The sequence below is a fragment of the Monodelphis domestica genome, chromosome 2 (genome assembly GCF_027887165.1).
Source record: "Monodelphis domestica isolate mMonDom1 chromosome 2, mMonDom1.pri, whole genome shotgun sequence".
In the NCBI taxonomy this organism is placed as follows: domain Eukaryota; kingdom Metazoa; phylum Chordata; class Mammalia; order Didelphimorphia; family Didelphidae; genus Monodelphis; species Monodelphis domestica.
Genome location: NC_077228.1, coordinates 299,426,515 through 299,445,067, shown reverse-complemented (window position 1 = coordinate 299,445,067; position 18,553 = coordinate 299,426,515). Strand labels below are relative to the sequence as shown.

The following is an 18,553-nucleotide window of genomic DNA, read 5'->3' as shown; positions in this document are numbered from 1 at the left end:
AGTTCCTCATCTCTAAAATGAGCTGGAGAAGGAAACGGCGAACCACTCCATTCTCTTTGCCAAGAAACCCCCACAGAGAGTCATGAAAAGTCAGAAGCAACTGACATGACTGGACAACAACAACAACTTAATCCCAGAGGTCACAGCCAGAAACAATGAATGTATAGAGATTCTGCTAAGAATTAGACCTTTCCCGAAGTGGAATGGGCCACCTTGGGAAATAGTGGGTTTCCCTTGGAGGGAGAAATAGAGTAGAGTCTGGATGACTGTTTGCTGGAAGTATTATAGTAGGAGACTCCTTTCAGGGAACTAGATAGCCATCAACTTCCCTTCCAGTTCTGAAGTTCTAGGGTTCTTTGATTTTGTAAGTGAAAAAGCAAGGAATATAAAGATAGAGAACATTTAGCTGATTTCAATTAATTCAGCTTTCCAGTCACTGATAAATTACAATGCAGAGTTCAGAAAGTAATTGCAGAATCACTATTAGTAATCTTTCAGTAATCACAGAGAAGAGGGACATGCTAGGAACTGGAAATGGGTAAATGCTTTCGCACTCCCCAGTTTTTATAAAGGGGAAAAAAGCTGAATCCTAGAACTAAAATCCTTATGATTGATGAGCATTGTACAGTGCTAAGCACTGGATACTCAGATCACTGTCAATCCCAAGAGACAGTTTGAGGATAATTAAAGTAGAAAGACATGTAATTTTACTAAAAGGAAGCTATGCCAAATGAATCCCATTTCCTAATTTGATAGGGTTGCCACATTGGTAGACTTGGGACACAACATAATGCAGTTAGATGGCGAAGTGGATAGAGCACCAGTCTTGGAGTCAGGAAGACTTATCTTCCTGAGTTCAAGCATGGCCTCAGGTAGTTATTAACTATGTGTCCCTGGGCAAGTCTCTTAACTGTTTGCCTCAATTTCCCCATCTTCAAATGAGCTGGAAATGGTAAACCACTGGGATATCTTTGCCAAGAAAACCGCAGATGGGATCATGAAATGTTGGACCCAGATGAACAACAGCGATTTTGATTTTTATCAAGACATTTGACAAAAGCTGTGATGATTTTTCCTGGTCTCTAGAGAAAGAAATACAGGTTGGATAACAGTTGTCTTAGATTCAGAGTTGAGCAACCAAATCCAAAAAATTTTGATTAATGGATAAATGTCAGCTGGAGGAAAGGTCTCTAGTAGAATGCCATAAGTCTCTGTCTTGGCTTCAATCAGTATTTTTTTTTTAATTGGTATTTGGATGAAGAAATAGAAGGCATACTAAGCAAATGTTCAGATGATATAAAGCTGAGGGGATAGCTAGGAACAAATGATAGGATTAAGATTCAGAATGATTTAATCAAGCTGGAACAATGGGGCTATAATCTAATAAGATGAAATATAATAGAGATAAAGGCTGAATCCTACTTTACCTTTAGAAAATCAACTTTAAAGATATGGTCAAGGCTTAATAGCACTTTGGATGGAAATGGTCTGAGGTTTTGGGTGATCATAGCTGACTCTTAATAGGAACTTATTAATAATGAAATATAATAAAAAAACAAACAAAATCTCTCAAAAACAAAACATCCCCAGATTGATGCATTCTTTTTGTTCAGTCATTTTTCAGTCCAACCCTTTGTGACCCCATTTGGGATTTTCTTAGCAAAGATACTGGAGTGATTTGGCATTTTTTTCTCCAACTCATTTTACAGATGAGGAAACTGAGGCAAACAGAGTTAAGTGACTTGCCTGGAGTCATACAGCTTATAAGTATCTAAGGGTAGATTTGAACTGAGGAAGATGACTCTTCTTGACTTCAAGTCTAGCACCCTATCCACTGTACCACCTAGCTGCCATATGTATTTTTTTAAACCTTTACCTTCTATCTTAGAATCAGTGCTGTAGTTTCAAGGAAAAAGAGCAATAAAGACTAGGTAATGGAGGTTAGGTGACTTTCCAAAGGTCATCCAGCTAGGAAGTGTCTGAGGCTGGATTTAAACCCAGGATCTCCTGTCTCTAGGTATGACTTTCAATCTACTGAGCAACCTAGCAGCCCCTCTTACATATCTTTGGACCACACATCCACTGGACAATGAGGTTGGTCTCTTTTAGCATCAAGTTCACTAAGTTAAAAAATGATAGATAAGCTTAGAGACTGGTTCTAAAATCCCAATGCTTGTTTTTATAATGTTTGGCTGAAGGGGACAAATTTTTTTTTAAACCCTTTCCTTCTGTCTTGGAGCCAATAGTGTGTATTGACTCCAAGGCAGAAGAGTGGTAAGGGCTTGGCAATGGGGGTTAAGTGACTTGTCCAGGGTCATACAGCTAGGAAGGGTCTGAGGCTAGATTTGAACCTAGGACCTCCCATCTCTAGGCCTGACTCTCCATCCGATGAGCTACCCAGCTGTCCCTGAAGGGGACATTCTTGACACTGATTGAAAAGAGATCTTATGGTTCAGTAGGATTCTAATTTCTTAAGCAGAGGACTGTAAGTTTACCAATTGCTTCTGGTCCTCCCAGGAGTTCTCTTGTCTGTCAGGTTTAGAATCTTTGACTTCAAGAGGAGTTGGAAGAGACCTTAGTCTCTAAAGAGACCTTCTTTAGGAGTCCCTGTTCCAACATTGGTCATTGGTGGCCATTTAACCTTCCCCCATAGATAGTGTCCTCTTAACCACCTTGTATGTATTTTGGAATTAATCTGTTTATGTTTACTTTCTATTTGTTCTTCTCCATGTTCATGATATCCCTTTCATTAGAACACTGGAGCTTCCATTAGAAGTAAGTCCTTTGGTGATTTTTCCATTGGGCTCTTGGCACCGTCTTTGCTATATAGTTGTTGTTTGGTCATTTGGTCATGTCCAACTCTTCTTAGGAAAGATCCTGGCGTAGTTTGCCATGTCCTCCTCCAGTGTGTTCCCATTTTACAAAGGAGGAACTGAGGAAAATAGGGAATAAATGACTTAAGTGCCCAGGCTCACATAGCTAGTAAGTGTCTGAGGCTAGCTTTGAACTCTCTTGACTCTAGGGCCAGCACTATCCTCTGCCTCTGTTTGTTGCATTAGAATTAATAAATTACATATGTTTGTTGATTGACTGATTGCTGGACTTTTATTGGAACTCTTCCAGTGACAGGTAACTCACTACCTAAAATCTGGGTAGGTACTAAAAAGATCAGTGTAGAAGGAGTTGGGAGACTTAGATGCTTGCTCAGGTTCTGCCTCTGGTTAGTTGTGTGACCCTAAGCAAGTGATGTAATCTCTCTGGGCTGTTGTGAAATGAGGGATGAAATTTAATAATGGCTCCAGAAGTGTCTTGAAACTATAAAACATGACACAAATGCCAAGTATGATGGTGGTGATATACTTATCAATAATATAAATAATCCATGAGTTAGTTATAGTAGTGCCCACAGCCAGGATTAAACTTGAGAGAAGATCACAGCTGTTGGGGATAATACCCTTAACTACTCCCCTCCTAACCTGTCTCCAATGGGGCCAAGTGTTTTTCTTTCCTGAGTAAAATTGTCAGGCTACTATCTTTCATTTTCCATCTTCTGACTCAGTGTAAGAGGGGTTTTTAGAGCCAGTGGTTGGGAGTATAACTGGCACATATATCGAATCTCCTTAGTCTGGGCTGTTAAGTAAGTTTAATTAATTTACTAAGTTAATGTTCCACTCCTAGCAACAGAGACTCATTGCCATCAGCTGGGGAGAGGGAATTGAAAGCCTAAATGAGCTCATTTTTTCACAGTTGGAATTAGGGACCAGTTAGCCAGTTGTGTGGGTTTTCCAATTTCTCCCTCTGCCCTGGGGGGGATAAAGGCTATTCACTCCCCCAGTGCTAAGTGTGAGTAAGAGCAGGAAGAAGGAAGAGGGAAGGGGGAAAGAGAAAAATCTCTCCCCTATGTTTGCTTCCATCTTCAAAACAGTCTGTGTCATCCCTGCTTTGCTTGTTTGCTTGGAGTGGGAGAAGATTTTTTTTTTTTTGCTAATGTTCCTAATAGATTTGGAAAAGAGCAAAGCCTTAGTGAAAGATATTTACCGCATATATTTTCATTGCAGGGTTGAGATAAAGGGAAAACAAATAAACAATAAAAGAATGGAAACAAAATTACAGAAATTTGCAAAATTTGACAAATGGTGGCCTGTAGTTGCCACAAGCTAATGGCTTGCAATGATTAATAAGAGTAAAAATAATTGCATTTCATTAAGATTGATGACACCCCATTTAACCTCCCCTCTCGTTTCAGCCCTAAAGTGGAAAGAGATGAAGTTCTCATCTATAATAGCTCCTGTAACATTACCATGGAAACTGAGGCAGAGATGGAGTGTGAGGCACCTAATCAGCCAATTACCGCCAAGATTACTGAGATACGGAAAAACTGGGGCCAGAACACTCAGGTATAATCAAATCTTTTTTACAGACTGATCCAAACAGCTCAAAATTAAATTTGTAATATTGTGTACATTAAAAAAACAATTTAGTCTGAATGGTAGCAATATATAATATTAAATGCTTTCAAACTTTGACTAGTGGTTCTAATGCAAAACATCTGCATTCACAGTTAACTATGGTTAATCATATATTTTTTCAAAAATAAATGAGGGCTGCCTGGATTCTCTTTTTTTAAAAAGTCTATATAGATAATTTTATGGCATTTGTCCCACTTTCTGGGTGGATATTTTAAAAATGGACCCTTTATTTCCCCTCCCAGCCCCACCCCCCAATAAATGTCAAAGGATTTGGCCAGTCCCTTTGTACTTGGAAGGCTTCCAAATCATTTAAGCTATCCTCAGTATGACAGGAGAGCAGCTACTTACTGCTGGGCATATGTCATCTGGTACATCTCTGCTCTGTAGGGAGCAGATAGAAACTTGGGCCTAACAGATCATTGTTGTGAAACCAGAACTGAAGAGAACCCTAGGATTATCCAGTCTCTTCCACCTTCCCCCCACCGCCATCCCCAACTCAATGCAGAAATATCAGGACTCTCTGAAACAGCCTTTCTGAGTAATTGTAGCATGAGAGTGCTAAAGACATACTCCACCCCCCCCCTTTTTTTTAACCCTTACCTTCTGTCTTAGAATCACTACTGTGTGTTAATGGTTCTAAGGCAGAAGAGCAGTAAGGACTAGGAAATGGGGGTTAAGTGACTTGCCCAGGGTCACACAGCTGGGAAGTATCTGAGGCCAGATTTGAACTTAAGAAAATGAGCCTTCCTGACTCCAGGCTCAGCACTCCATGCACTATGCCACTTAGCTGCTCCAGGTACATGTAGGTGCTTAATAAGTGCTAATTTATTCTTGTGATAGTTTATGATAAATATAAATGTTATACATCATGATGATTAATTTTAAAGATGTGTTCATCAAAAGGGCAATAGGGTAATGAGACCTGGCCTTGCAAGGCGGGGTTGAATTCAGGTATCATCTCCTACATGAACTATGCTATTTTAGCCAGTTACTCAACCCCTTAAAGCCCTAAACAGCATTTATAAGGTGCACGGAAGGAGCACATTAGCATTGGTAAAGGGTTTCCTGTATGAATAAAATCACAGATCTGGATTCACAACCTCCAAAAAAAAGTGTGAATTAAATTCTCTCCTCCTTCTCCTTCTCCTTCTCCTTCTCCTTCTCCTTCTCCTTCTCCTTCTCCTTCTCCTTCTCCTTCTCCTTCTCCTTCTCCTTCTCCTTCTCCTTCTCCTTCTCCTCCTCCTCCTCCTCCTCCTCCTCCTCCTCCTCCTCCTCCTCCTCCTCCTCCTCCTCCTCCTCCTTCTCCTTCTCCTTCTCCTTCTCCTCCTTCTTTCTCCTTCTCCTCCTCCTTCTCCTTCTCCTCCTCCTCCTCCTTCTTCTTTTTCTCCTCCTCCTCCTCCTCTTCCTTCTCCTCCTCCTTCTTCCCCCCTCCTCCTTTTCTTCTTCCACTTCCTCTTCCTTATCTTTCTCTCCCTCCACTTCCAAAAATCCTTACCCTCTGTTTTTTAATTAATTTTAAGCACCAGTTCCAAACAGAAGAGTGGTAAGAGCTATGACATGCCCAGGGTCACATAGCTAGGAAGTATCTGCGATCACATTTGAATCCAAGACCTTCAAGATGGCTTTCTTCTTAATGACACCCTTTTGCTAATATACATGTTGTTTCTGAAACAACGATAATAATACCTGACATTTATAGAGCACTTTAAGGTTTGCAAAGCACTTTAAATATATTATCTCACTGATCATCAAAACAGCCCTGTGAGTGGGTGCTGTTATCTCTATTTTACAGGGGAAAACCGAAAGTGAGCTACTCAATATTACATATAGCTAGTTAAATGTCTGAGATGGGATTTGAACTCAAATCTTCCTGATGTCAAGCCCATGACTCTATCCATTGTGCCACTTAACTGCCTTGAAAATGGACAAATAAAAGGCATATCCCAGAAATGGAACACGTCCTTCCATGATCTGTTTGGAAGTCATACCAAAGCATATAATTTAGCCTGATTTTTCATTCTGCTTATGGACACAGGTACAATATTTAGCTGTCAAAATGATTCAATGATGAAAATTGGAATATGGGTTTTCCACTTTAGCTTTGTCCTAAGCTATGTCCCTAACGCATCTGGGCAAGACCACTAGCCTCACTCAGTTGGCTGTCATTTGGAAGGACTCCAAGAGTTCTTTTAAACTTTTAAAAAGCAACAAATTTCCATTTTCAGAGAATACAACTTATGGATAAACTCAGATCAAGCTGGGGTTCATTCATTCAAAAAATATTCATTGACTGCCTGCTGTTTCTATAGCACTGTGATAGGCCCTCAGTGGGTGTGTATGTATGGAGGGGGGTTGGGAATGAAAGAAATAGTCTTTATCCTCAATGATCTTTAATATAGTCACGGAGAGGGGAGGGAAGGTTATTAAAAGTACAAGGCATTATATGGCAGCAAGCAAACTGGGTTGTGTGGATAGAAGGTGTCACCTCTTACCCTGAAAAATACTAGATGTCAGGAAAAAAGTGATCCTTGGCTTAAAGGAAAGGAAAAGGAATCTATATCAGGAGTTTAGCAAGTTTAAAACAGAAGACAAGTCTGGGAAAGAACATGACTTTTCTTGGTAGCTCTGACATTGAATGGGTCAATAGCACTGAGCCTGGAATCAGAAAGATGTGACTTCAAATTTGGCCTCAGGAATGTTCTTGACCCTGGTGAAATACTTACCTTCTGTTTGTCTCCATTTCTTCATCTGCAAAATTGAAAAAAGAAATAGCACCCACCTTCCAGGTTTGTTGTGAGGATCAAAGGAGGTAATATTTTAAAGTGCCCAGCACATAGTAGGCATGCTATACATGTTAGCTATTATTATCAAGTGGCTGAAATTGTTGCAATGTAAGGCAATATTTATTGAAGGAGTTGACCATTTGTCATATTTGGATTATCTTCATAAAACTTAAAAAAATTAAAATAGGGTTGCCTTCCTTTCTGCTCCTACCTTATATTCCAATGTATTTCTAGGTTGAGCCCATTGATATACTTTCTGATTGAACCATACCTGTAGGACTTTGGCATTGGGTTTAAGATCTTGGGGAGATTGTGTGATATAATGGATAGAATGCTACCCTCAGAATAAGGAAGGTTTGAGCCCAATAGCTCTCTCCAATACCTATTAGCTGTGTGTGTTGAGCAACTCACTTAATCTCTGTGCCTCAGTTTCCTCATCTAAAAAAGCAAAAGGGTAGACTTGTTAGTCTCTTAGTTTCCTTCTATCCCATAATCTATGATTTGGTCACTAACCCCCTCTGAGCTTTGACATTTCCCCCTAGGTCTGTAAAATGGGGATGATGATATCTATAAGAGCTTTTTCTTTGAATTATTATGGGGCTCAAATGAGATGGTGTTTGTAAGTATTTAGGGGCCACTAGGCAGCACAGTAGATAGTGTGCCAATCTTGGAGCTAGGAAGACTGGAGTTCAAATGTAAGCTAAGGCACTTGGCTATGTGACCCTGGGCAAATCATTTAACCCTGTTTGCTTCAGTTTCCTCATCTATGAAATGAGTTGAAGAAGCATATGGCAAACCAGTTTAGTATCTTTGCCAAGAAGACCCCAAATGGGCTCAAAAAGAGACGAGGATCACTAAAATGACTGAATAACAACAAAATGTAAATTGAAAATCTTAGAATATTATATGAGTAAATTATGATGATTTTTTTTTTAACCCTTACCTTCTGTCTTGGAATCAATATTGTATATTGGCTCCAAGGCAGAAGAGTGGTAAGGGCTAGGCAATGGGGGTCAAGTGACTTGCTCAGGGTCACACAACCAGGAAGTGTCTGAGGCCAGATTAGGACCCAGGACCTCCCATCTCTAGGCCTGGCTCTCAATCCACTGAGCTAACCAGCTGCCCCCTAATTATGATGATTGATGTCAAATGTTAATGTACTTCCAGAAAACTTTGTGAAAGAGACTTGAGTCTATAAAAGGATTCAAATGGGTGGGATTCAGGTATACAAAGAGGAGAGAAGAGAAGGAACATCTGGAACAAAGAAACAATAAGTATGAGCAGAATATATTTGCTGGACAATGACTAGACCACCTCATTGGGGTAGTGGTGGATTCATTTTAGGACAATGGAAATTAGAATTGCAAATACAGGTTGGAGGGGCTCTTGAAGGACATTAGACTTTATTTTTCAGGCAGTGGACCATATGATGATTAATTTAGAAGTAGAAGTGATCTTAAAGGCAATTTCATGCATAGATCTGGAGCTAAAATATATATGTGAGTAAATGTTCTCATTTTATAAATGAAAAAACTGAGGCCCATGGAGGGTAAGTAACCATGTAAAGTTTATATAAGTTGTGCATTACTCCCTCATTTTATAGATTAGAAAATGACACCTCGAAGAGCTCAAATGACTGAATTAAGTTCCTACAGATGGTATGTAAATCAAAGAACTGAGATTTGAACCCAGGTGTCCTGTTAATCTTACATACTTTCCTCTCTACCATTGAAATTTCTTTGAGTAGGAGAAGGGCCTGATAAAAGTGCTATTTAAGAAAAATTTATCTATCAGTAATATAAAGACTGAGTTAAAGTAAGGAGGAAATGGAGGTTAAGACATCAAACAACAGTCTTCTAGGCATGAGGAAATATAGCCCTGGATTAGTGTAGTGCCAATATGATAGAAAGGAATGCATGGAATGTGTAGAGATGTGGAATTAGGGAAAGAGTAGCATTGATGTTTATATCTCTATCTATTCATCTATAAATAGATAGATAATGTAGATTGCAAGTCTTTTTATTTCTGGCTCATTGTGGTGCTGGATGCTTATAGGAGGATATGACTCCTCTCTTTTCTGTACGTTTTAGAAGTGGTTCAGAGAATCGGAGTAGCCCCCCATTACAGTAGTAATCATGTCTGCCCACGGGGATGGAGGGAGTGAGGTACCCTAAACCTAATGGGAAGTGTTGACTTGACTGGGAGTCCTATCTTCCAAGTTCTATAGGAGCAGGGAAACAAATGGTAAAATAAAAACTCTGAACCCACGTGTTATTGGAGGGATAGACCTCCTTGTTATTTTGGAAGCAGCTATAGTTCCCTTAGGCTCTTGGAAACCTCTTTTGTCTGAAGCTTGAATCTGTTCAACTTGTATTTCAGAAGAATGTGTTTTTGAACTAAGAACACAATGGGCTGAGGTAGGGGTTCTATTATGTTCTTCCTTCACAGGCTAGTTGTTAGAGAGTTGTTCCACAGAAAAGGGAATAAATGTGCCAAACACTGAGAAAAATGTCAGAAATAAAAAAAAAATTTAGAGATAAAGAGAACTAAGGTGGAGTATCGTGCTAAATAGTCTGCTGGAAGGTGAGGAAAGCTAGACAGAGGATGTGCTGGAACCATCGGGAATCCCCACTGTATATTTCTAGTGTGACCCTTTATACCATAGAAATAAATCATCACTGCAAATCAGGGTTTGGGATATTGCTTTATTGATTTTCTGAACTTAAGAAAGCGTTAATAATACAGATTAAACTTTAAAGTATATCATTCTTTTTCTTGGAAAACTGGTTGTTAAACATTTACTAGCACAACCCTTGTTATGGGAAATAGATACAGAAAACAGCCACAAGCAGTGGCTAAAGAGGATACTGACTATTATAGAAGGCAATTAGAATAGAAATCTTCCATGAAATAACAATGTCACATAAGTATACAGAGGAACCAGAGAGAGGGGCATCCAGGTTATGGATGTCCTATCGGGATTAACAAAAACCAATAATGATGAAGAAGATGATGGTGATGATAGCTAGCATTTTTATAGTACGTGACATGTACCAGGAATTGTGTTAAGCACTTTATTTCTGTGTTGAAAGAAACTGATAGTCTGGTGTCTGTGGGAGAGGGTTGTTTATTAATGAACACTGGTATTTTCTGTGGACTTTGAAATATGAACCCTATTTACCTTAAGCTCAGGGTACTGAGAAGGTAAGTGATCTGCCTATAATCACATAGCTAGAATGTTCCAGAAACAGGACATGAAATCAAAGACCCCTTTTCTGCTTTTCCAAGTTATACCCAATAGTATCCACCTGATAAGACTGTTATGAAGGTTAAATGATATAATATATGTAAAGTGCCTTGCCACCTCACTTCATATATATAGTATGTTGTATTGTATAGTATAGAGTATTTCCCTTTGCATTCTAGGTCTAGCTGTGAAATGGGTTAATCACATCTGCCTTTCCCTCTCACACTTAAAATATGTTAAGGATAAACGAGCTCATATTCTGTGTCATTTGTGCTTTATAAATATAAGGATAATATAAATCCAAGGTATTATAATATTATTGGATTATAGCAGGTATCCCTCCTCTGACTAGACAAGTTGGTTAAATTCTCAGTGTGTCAGGTAGTTCAAGTCCTCGAGAAAGCTTCCATTTGCATGGTGTTCCCAACTGCAAGTTCCCTATACCAATGAAATCACAGACATATGGTAAAAATAAAAATATATTATGTTACTATAACTCTCACTCTTTCTATCTGTCTCTTTCTCCCTATCTCTCTCTGTCTCCATCCATCCATCCATCTATCTATCTATCTATCTATCTATCTATCTATCTATCTATCTATCTATCTATCTAATTTCTTTATCTGTCTCTGTTATCTCCTTTTGTCAGATTGCATGTCTGAGATTGGACTGTTTCAGGTGATCTGGCCTTAACCTTTCATCTAGATTTAATGGTCTACCGTGTCAGTGAAAAACTGAGCTATGTGTCAGTATCCTTGTGAAAATGGTCCTATTTGGGAGATGCATAGTAGCAATAGTTTAGAGACTTGACAAGATTATCTTGTTCTAAAGAAAGACTTCATAAATTCAAACCTTTGGTGTCTGAAAAATGCTATGTGGAATTTTCTCAGGGAAACTTAATACTCTGTAGAAACATTCTGGCTCATTTAGTGTCTGACTATGGAAATGGAATGATATCTGCTTCTCTAAGCCTTTCCAAATAAGGAATTTTAGATAGGCTAAAGATAGTTAAGAACTCTATGGAATAGCATTGGATGGTGTTACAATGTCACACTGGGGTCCTTTGGGTAATAAAGAGAAGTGAAGCCTGATGGTTGAAGGCTAGGTATGAGAACTAGAAGATTTCCTACTAACTATGCCATGAGGTCAGATGAGAGATTTTGCCATGCTTTCTCTCTCTTTCTCTCTCTCTCTTTCTCTCTCTCTCTCTCTCTCTCTCTTTTCTTTCTTTCTTTCTTTCTTTCTTTCTTTCTTTCTTTCTTTCTTTCTTTCTTTCTTTCTTTCTTTCTTTCTTTCTTTCTTTCTTTCTTTCTTTCTTTCTTTCTTTCTTTCTTTCTTTCTTTCTTTCTTTCTTTCTTTCTTTCTTTCTTTCTTTCTTTTTCTTTTTTTACTATCTAGGAAATGGAGAGGATTGAATTGCTTGTTATAGTCCTTTAGTGGAATGTAATCCCTTTTGAGGGTAGGGTCTTTTATCTTTAGTTTGGCATGCAGTAGATACTTAATATGCATTTATTGATGACATAATAATAGCTATGTATATAATATATTAAGGTTTATATATGAAATATCATTTGATTCTCAAAAAACTCCCTTGAGGTGCTAGATGCTACTTTTAAGTTTCTTTTTTATATATGAGGAAATAAGCTAATGAAGATTAGGGAGCTTTCCAAGCAGCTAGTAAAAAGATAAGATTTCAACTCAGGTCTTCCTGACTTTAAGTTGTTGTCAAGTCATTTTTAGTTGTGTCTACTCTTCATGACCCTGTTTGGAGTTTTCTTGGCAAAGATATCAGAGTGGTTTGATAGATAAGGAAAATGAGGCAAACAGAAAACTGGTGGTTAAGTGGCCTGCTGAGGGTCACATCACTAGGAAGTTTCTGAGACCAGATTTGGACTCTGGAAGATGTCTTCCTGACTCCAATACTCTGTGAACTGCAACACATTGCTGCCTTTAGTGCATTATTTTTCTTCTTTTTTAATATAATATTTTATTTCCCCCGATTGCATGTAAAAATAATTTTTAAACATTCACTAAAAAAACTTAAGTTCTAAATTCTCTCCCTCTTTCCTAGCTTCCCTCTCCTTTTCCCCATGGTAAACAATCTGATATAGATTTTACATGTGCAATCATATAAAACATTTTTTTCCATATTAGCCATTTGTAGAAGAGATCTTAAGTCCATTATTTTTCAAACAAATAGAGTGGTACAGTGGGAAAACTATCTTGTCTTTGATTTTTATCATCTCTATGACAACTGGCAATTGACCTGGCCTCCCTGGGTCTCAGTTTCCCTATTTTTAAATTGAGAGGGAGTAGACTTGGTGGCCTCTGAATTCCCTTCCATATCTAGTTCTGTGATCCTCTGAATCAAGGGAAAATGGAAGTTGCATTCAGAAGGTCCATTGTGTCCTTTTCCAAGCATGAATTGTTCCTCCAGGAGCAGGATAGAGTTTATTTACTTCAGAATTTCAAGGGCTTTTCTTTTGATGTAGAACAGAAAGCAAACCATTTTTGATTTAGTAAAAGATTTTCAAAAATTGTAATGATGTGCGGGCAGCTAGGTCATTCAGTAGAATGAGAGCCAAGCTTCGAGATGGAAGGTTATGGGTTCAAATGTGGCCTCATATATTTCCTAGCATGACCATAGGAAAGTCACTTAACCCCAGATGCACAGCCCTTACTGCTCTCCTGCTTTGGAACCAACACACAGTATTGATTCCAAGATGGAAGGTAAAGGTTTAAAAGATTGTAGTGACTGAAAAATTCATCACCTTCAGAGTCATCTGGTGGCTGGTCTTTGGAGGACAAGCTTATAGCCCTTCATTGGACTCATACTCAAAACCTTTTCAGCCTTTATCATATTACCTGTCATCTTGGGGAGGAGGGAGGAAAAGGAGAGAGGGAAAGAACATGGATTACAAAAATGTCAAAAAGTGATTATTAAAAATTATTTCAACATGTAACTTGAGAAAAATATAATGAAACAAACAAACAAAACCCTCTCAAAAAACCTTTTTTCAGTTTCATAGTATCTGTAAGAGCTTGTTCCCTGCTGCCATAGTCATGGAGAATCCAGGCTATAGCTTCAGAGTAGGATTTGACTGGAGTACATTGACACATCTGCCAAAGAGAGTTGTCATGGGCCCTTCTTTCCTTTAGGTACATTGAGTCTCAAAAAGGAGTCAGGGTGAAAGAAAACATCACTGAAATGGAACTCTGTGACTCCACAGTGGTAGATAAACTAATCCCTGGTTCAAATGTTTTGAGAACAATGAGTATTTACTGGGATGGAAGAGGGAATCATAGAATTAGCAATGACAATAGGGGTCATCAACTGATGATTGTTGTAGTTTCTTCAGTTCCATTTTCTCTTACAGATATGGAAACTATGACAGAGGAAGATAAAATTACTGGTCCAAGACGAAATAAGTACAATTTGGCAGAATTAGATTTTGAACTCTGGCCTTCTACAGGACAATATGTAATTTAAATTTTGTATGGGCTTAGAATGCGATTCCCCATTTCCCCAGTAGGATGCTACTTTTTCATTGTTTAGTAGCTATAAACCATTAAATAGCATCAGTTTCCTTACTGAATTTAATGAACTATTTTCACTCTTAATAGCAAATTATCATCTCAGACTTGAGAGGCAGTAGACAGTCTAGTCAATTATAAGAACTAAAAGATATGTAGTTTCAAATATTGTTGACCTAATAATGATATTTGACATTAAAATACTTTTAAAATAAATGTTTACAAAGTGTTTCTCATATCATCTTATTAATAATTCTTTTTCAAATTATGTATTTGTATATGCATAGAAGATGCCTTTGGTCCAGGGAAAAAGATTCTAAGAAGCAGAGGACCCAAGCTCTGATCCCACTGGTCATTTGCTATTTATATGATCTGAAGCAAGTCACTAAATCTCTCTGGGCCTCAGTTTTCTCATCTGTAAAATAAAAAAAAATTATACCAGATGGCTTCTTAGGCCCATTTCACATATCAATCTATGATCTTTGATGTCTATATGTCTATATTGTCTTCCCTAATATAAAGTAAGCTCCCTAAGGGAGCATTTTTTTTAGTAGTTTTGTAAGGACAGATTCAAGCACCAAAGAAATGGGGAATAATCTCTGCTGGGTTTGAAGAGGGGATGTTGATTTCATTATAGTTACTTCTTTTTTTTTAAAAATATATTTTATTTGATCATTTCCAAGCATTATTCGTTAAAGACATAGATCATTTTCTTTTCCTCCCCCCCACCCCCCATAGCCGATGCGTAAGTCCACTGGGCATTAGATGTTTTCTTGATTTGAACCCATTGCTTTGTTGATAGTATTTGCATTAGAGTGTTCATTTAGAGTCTATCCTCTGTCATGTCCCCTCAACCTCTGTATTCAGGCAGTTGCTTTTTCTCGGTGTTTCCACTCCCACAGTTTATCCTTTGCTTATGCATAGTTACTTCTTATCTACCAGGTTCTTGGACATATTTGACAATTAGACTGACTTTTTTTTTTTTGAGGATGGTAGGGTTGTTTTCTAGCCCTTTGGCTGAACTTGATTAAAGATGGATTGTGGGATCCAAATGGATTAAGATCAGGAGGCAGAAGTTGGGGTGCCTGTGGCCTCAAGATATATTGGGATAATTTCTTTAGCTAACCTTTTCTGAAGAGCCAGAATAAATGCGAGTCAGCCTTTAAGGGTCATGGGAAGGGAAAGGTGTGTGGGTGAGTGGAAACTTTTCCATAAGAAACACACCAAGGGATTTTCCTTTCCCAAAAGGAAGGAAATGTGTTCTTTCCAATGGAGAAAGGAAACAAGTGGGTAGAAACAACCTTTTAATGAGGGAATATATTGCTTTTGGATTTTGCATGTTCAAAAAGGACAGAAATGACCTGATTCTGTTGCCTTGCCATAGGGATCTTGGCCAGTTCAGGCTAGAGTGCTTCCTGGGGTAAGGTCATCTACTGGTATGGTTTCCCTAGGGACTGTTCTGAAAGAGATGCTGAGTCTTTGACATGGGAAAAAAAACCATTAAAGGATGTTTGATCTTACTTCCTAGGTGAACCCATCTAAATTTTCTGGAATTTTTAAAATAGACCTTTTCTCTATTTACTGAATATGTATTGAGCTTGTCTAATTGAAACTATCTGTGATATATGTCTTTTTGAGGATTGTTGGGTGATCTAACTTGGATAAAAAGCACTAGATTTGGAGTCAGAGTGTCTCAGTTCAAATCCCAGTTTTGCTACATAAATGGCCTTAGGTAAATCACCTAATCCTTTTCTGCCTAGTATCTTTTTTTCTTTTTCTTTTTTTTTAAACCCTACCTTCCATATTAGAATCAATACTAAGTATTGGTTCCAAGGCAGAAGAGTGATAAGGGCTAGGTAGTAAGGGTTAAATTACTTGTTCAAGGTCACATAGCTAGGAAGTGTGAAGACCAGGACCTTCTGTCTCTAGACCTGACTCTTTACCCACTGAGCTGCCCCTCAGCCCAGTTTCTTCAGTTGTAAGATAAATTGTTTGGACTAGACTAGGTCTCATTGAGCTCTAAATCCTGAATGCTTTATCCCTTCCCAGTAGTAGTATGGATACTGGGAGTCAGGAGACATAATGTTGGTGACTACCCTAGAACTTGGCATATAGTACCTGCTTAATATATCTTTATTATTTTTCATTGATTGATTGATTTGATGAATCTTGGAAGTGGGAAGGAAATGAGCCAGGCTCTAATTTCTAACTGGGTTATAGTATTGACTCTCTATAGTATTGACTCTTGGGCTTATTGACTGATTGATGTCCCAGCACCAATAGGAATGATATTTTGCTAGAAAAATTCTATGCAAGGAAACTTACCTATAGTACCTCAGGAAAACAGCTCATTAAGAAGAATAAACAAATATGACATAATAGAATAAATAGAATAAAAAGAATAAATAAATATGAGCATTTGATCTTTCCTATCTCATGCTATTTTTGTGGAAAATATGAAATATCCAGATTATATTATTATACAATTAGGTAGAGTTTGAACTGCATGACTTGGTCTTGAAATATTGTTATTAATGTCAACTGGGATGTAGATCTCCATTGCAGGGTTATTGGATCTGTATTTCATTCTTTGTTTTGTAATATTTTAGTCAATAACAAAGATAAAGTCATAGATGTCAAACTTATTTCAGATGACACAAAACTGGGATAAGTATGTAACTGATATCAGAGTCATGATCTAAAAATATCTTGACAGCCAAATATTTAGCCAGTTATAATAAGATGAAATTGCATTAGGATAAATGTAAAATCTTATATTTGGATAAAAAAATCAAGCTTACAAATTCAGGATGGTAGAAGTATGGTTAGAAAGCAACTTGTGTGAAAAAGATTTGAAAGTTTTGGTGGACCACAAAATAAATATGAAATAGCATTGTAACATGATAGTAAAACAAAACAAAACGAAACACTTAAAACCCCCAAAATAAATGGGATCTTGAGCTATGCTAAGAAAAAGTATAGTTTCTAGGATTAAGGAGAAGATGGTGGTTCTTTTGTATTTTGCCCTCATCAGAAAACTTCTGCAATATTGGAATTAGGTATATGAGGTCATACTTTATGATAGGCAGAGCAGTGAATACAGTTCTAGATCTGGAGTTAGGAAGTCCTGGGGCATTCCTGAAGGACTTATGGGAAAGAACGCTAACCACATTGAGAGAAAGAACTATGGGAGTAGAAATGCAAAAGAAAAACATATGACATAATTTATCATGTGTGACTTGGGGATTCGACTTTAAAAGATCTCTCAACAGCAAAAATAAATAATATTAAAATAGTTATCAAGTGAGAACACTTGTACAGCTCAGTGGAATTGTTTGCTGGTTCTTGGAGGAGGAAAGGAAGAGGGGAGGAAAAGTACATGAATCATGTAAACATGGAAAAATATTTAAAAATAAAAATTAATTTTAAAAAAGGAAGACCTGAGTTCAAATCCAGCATCAAACAATTACTAGCTCTGTTACTCTGGGCAAGGTCTATTTGCCTTTGTTTTCTCATCTGTAAAATGAACTGGAGAAGGAAATGGCAAACCACTCTAGCATCTTTGTCAAGAAAATTCAAAATGGGGCACATAGACACAACTGAACCAACTGACAACGAAGGTTTAAGAAGGATATTGATGAGTTGGAGAGTGACCTCTGGGACCTGCAGACCCTGTAATACAAGGAAAGAACTACTATTTAATGTGGAAAAGATGTGTCGGGGGAATAATAACTATCCTCAAACATTTAAAATGGTATTATATAGAGGATAGATTAGATTTCTTATTGTCCTGAGAAGACAAAACCAGGAGCAATAGATGGGAATTTAGTGGATAACAATTCAGATTTGATGCCAAGAATAGGAACAACAATAGGAACAACAACAACAACAAGTTCTCTTAGTAAGTAGAACAACTCAAAAGATATTCTGGAATATATTGCCTGGGGTGGGGGGTCTATTCCCCCTTTTTGAAGATCTTCAAGGAGAAGCTGGATAGTAATTTAGTGGATGTGTTGCAGAGTTGATGGCTCTAAGACATGGATTGGGCCAGTTGGCTCCTGAGGTTCTTTCCAGCTCTACAACTCTAAGATTCTGTAATTCTGAGAGGTTAGAGAAATAGCCTGATGAGGATCAGATTGAATTGGCCTGGACCCAAGACAGCAGTACTAGGAAACAATGTCAAATCAAAGGACTCCAGATTTTCAGTCTTTTGGATACTGTAGCAAACATTTGAGAGTCTCCTGCTTTCACTTTTCACCTTCCTTCCTTAGACAAGCTAGTGAAAAGATTTCATTCTATTTCTGCATGGCCCTAATTAATGTCAAATTTGAAGGTCGGTCTAGCTGATGATTTCATTGCCACCCCAACAAAGCAGATGGGCAAAGAAGACACAATACTGAATAATACTTCCTGAGCATCCACAATGTATATAAATATACACGTACATATATGTATACATAGTGGGTACTCTGGTATATATCTATATGCAACATATATACATATATGGATAATGGCAGATA

General features: G+C 37.9%; 1 protein-coding gene across 2 annotated transcripts in view; it reads left to right on the top strand.

Moving 5' to 3' along the window:
• PKHD1 (PKHD1 ciliary IPT domain containing fibrocystin/polyductin) overlaps positions 1-18,553 on the top strand; it is a 770,507-nt gene that overhangs the window by 159,904 nt on the left and 592,050 nt on the right. For both annotated transcript variants that reach the window (XM_007484081.2, XM_016431130.2), the window contains exon 35: positions 4,247-4,397. In XM_007484081.2, the coding sequence (XP_007484143.2) occupies positions 4,247-4,397 (151 nt within the window). The remainder of the gene's footprint in view (positions 1-4,246; positions 4,398-18,553) is intronic.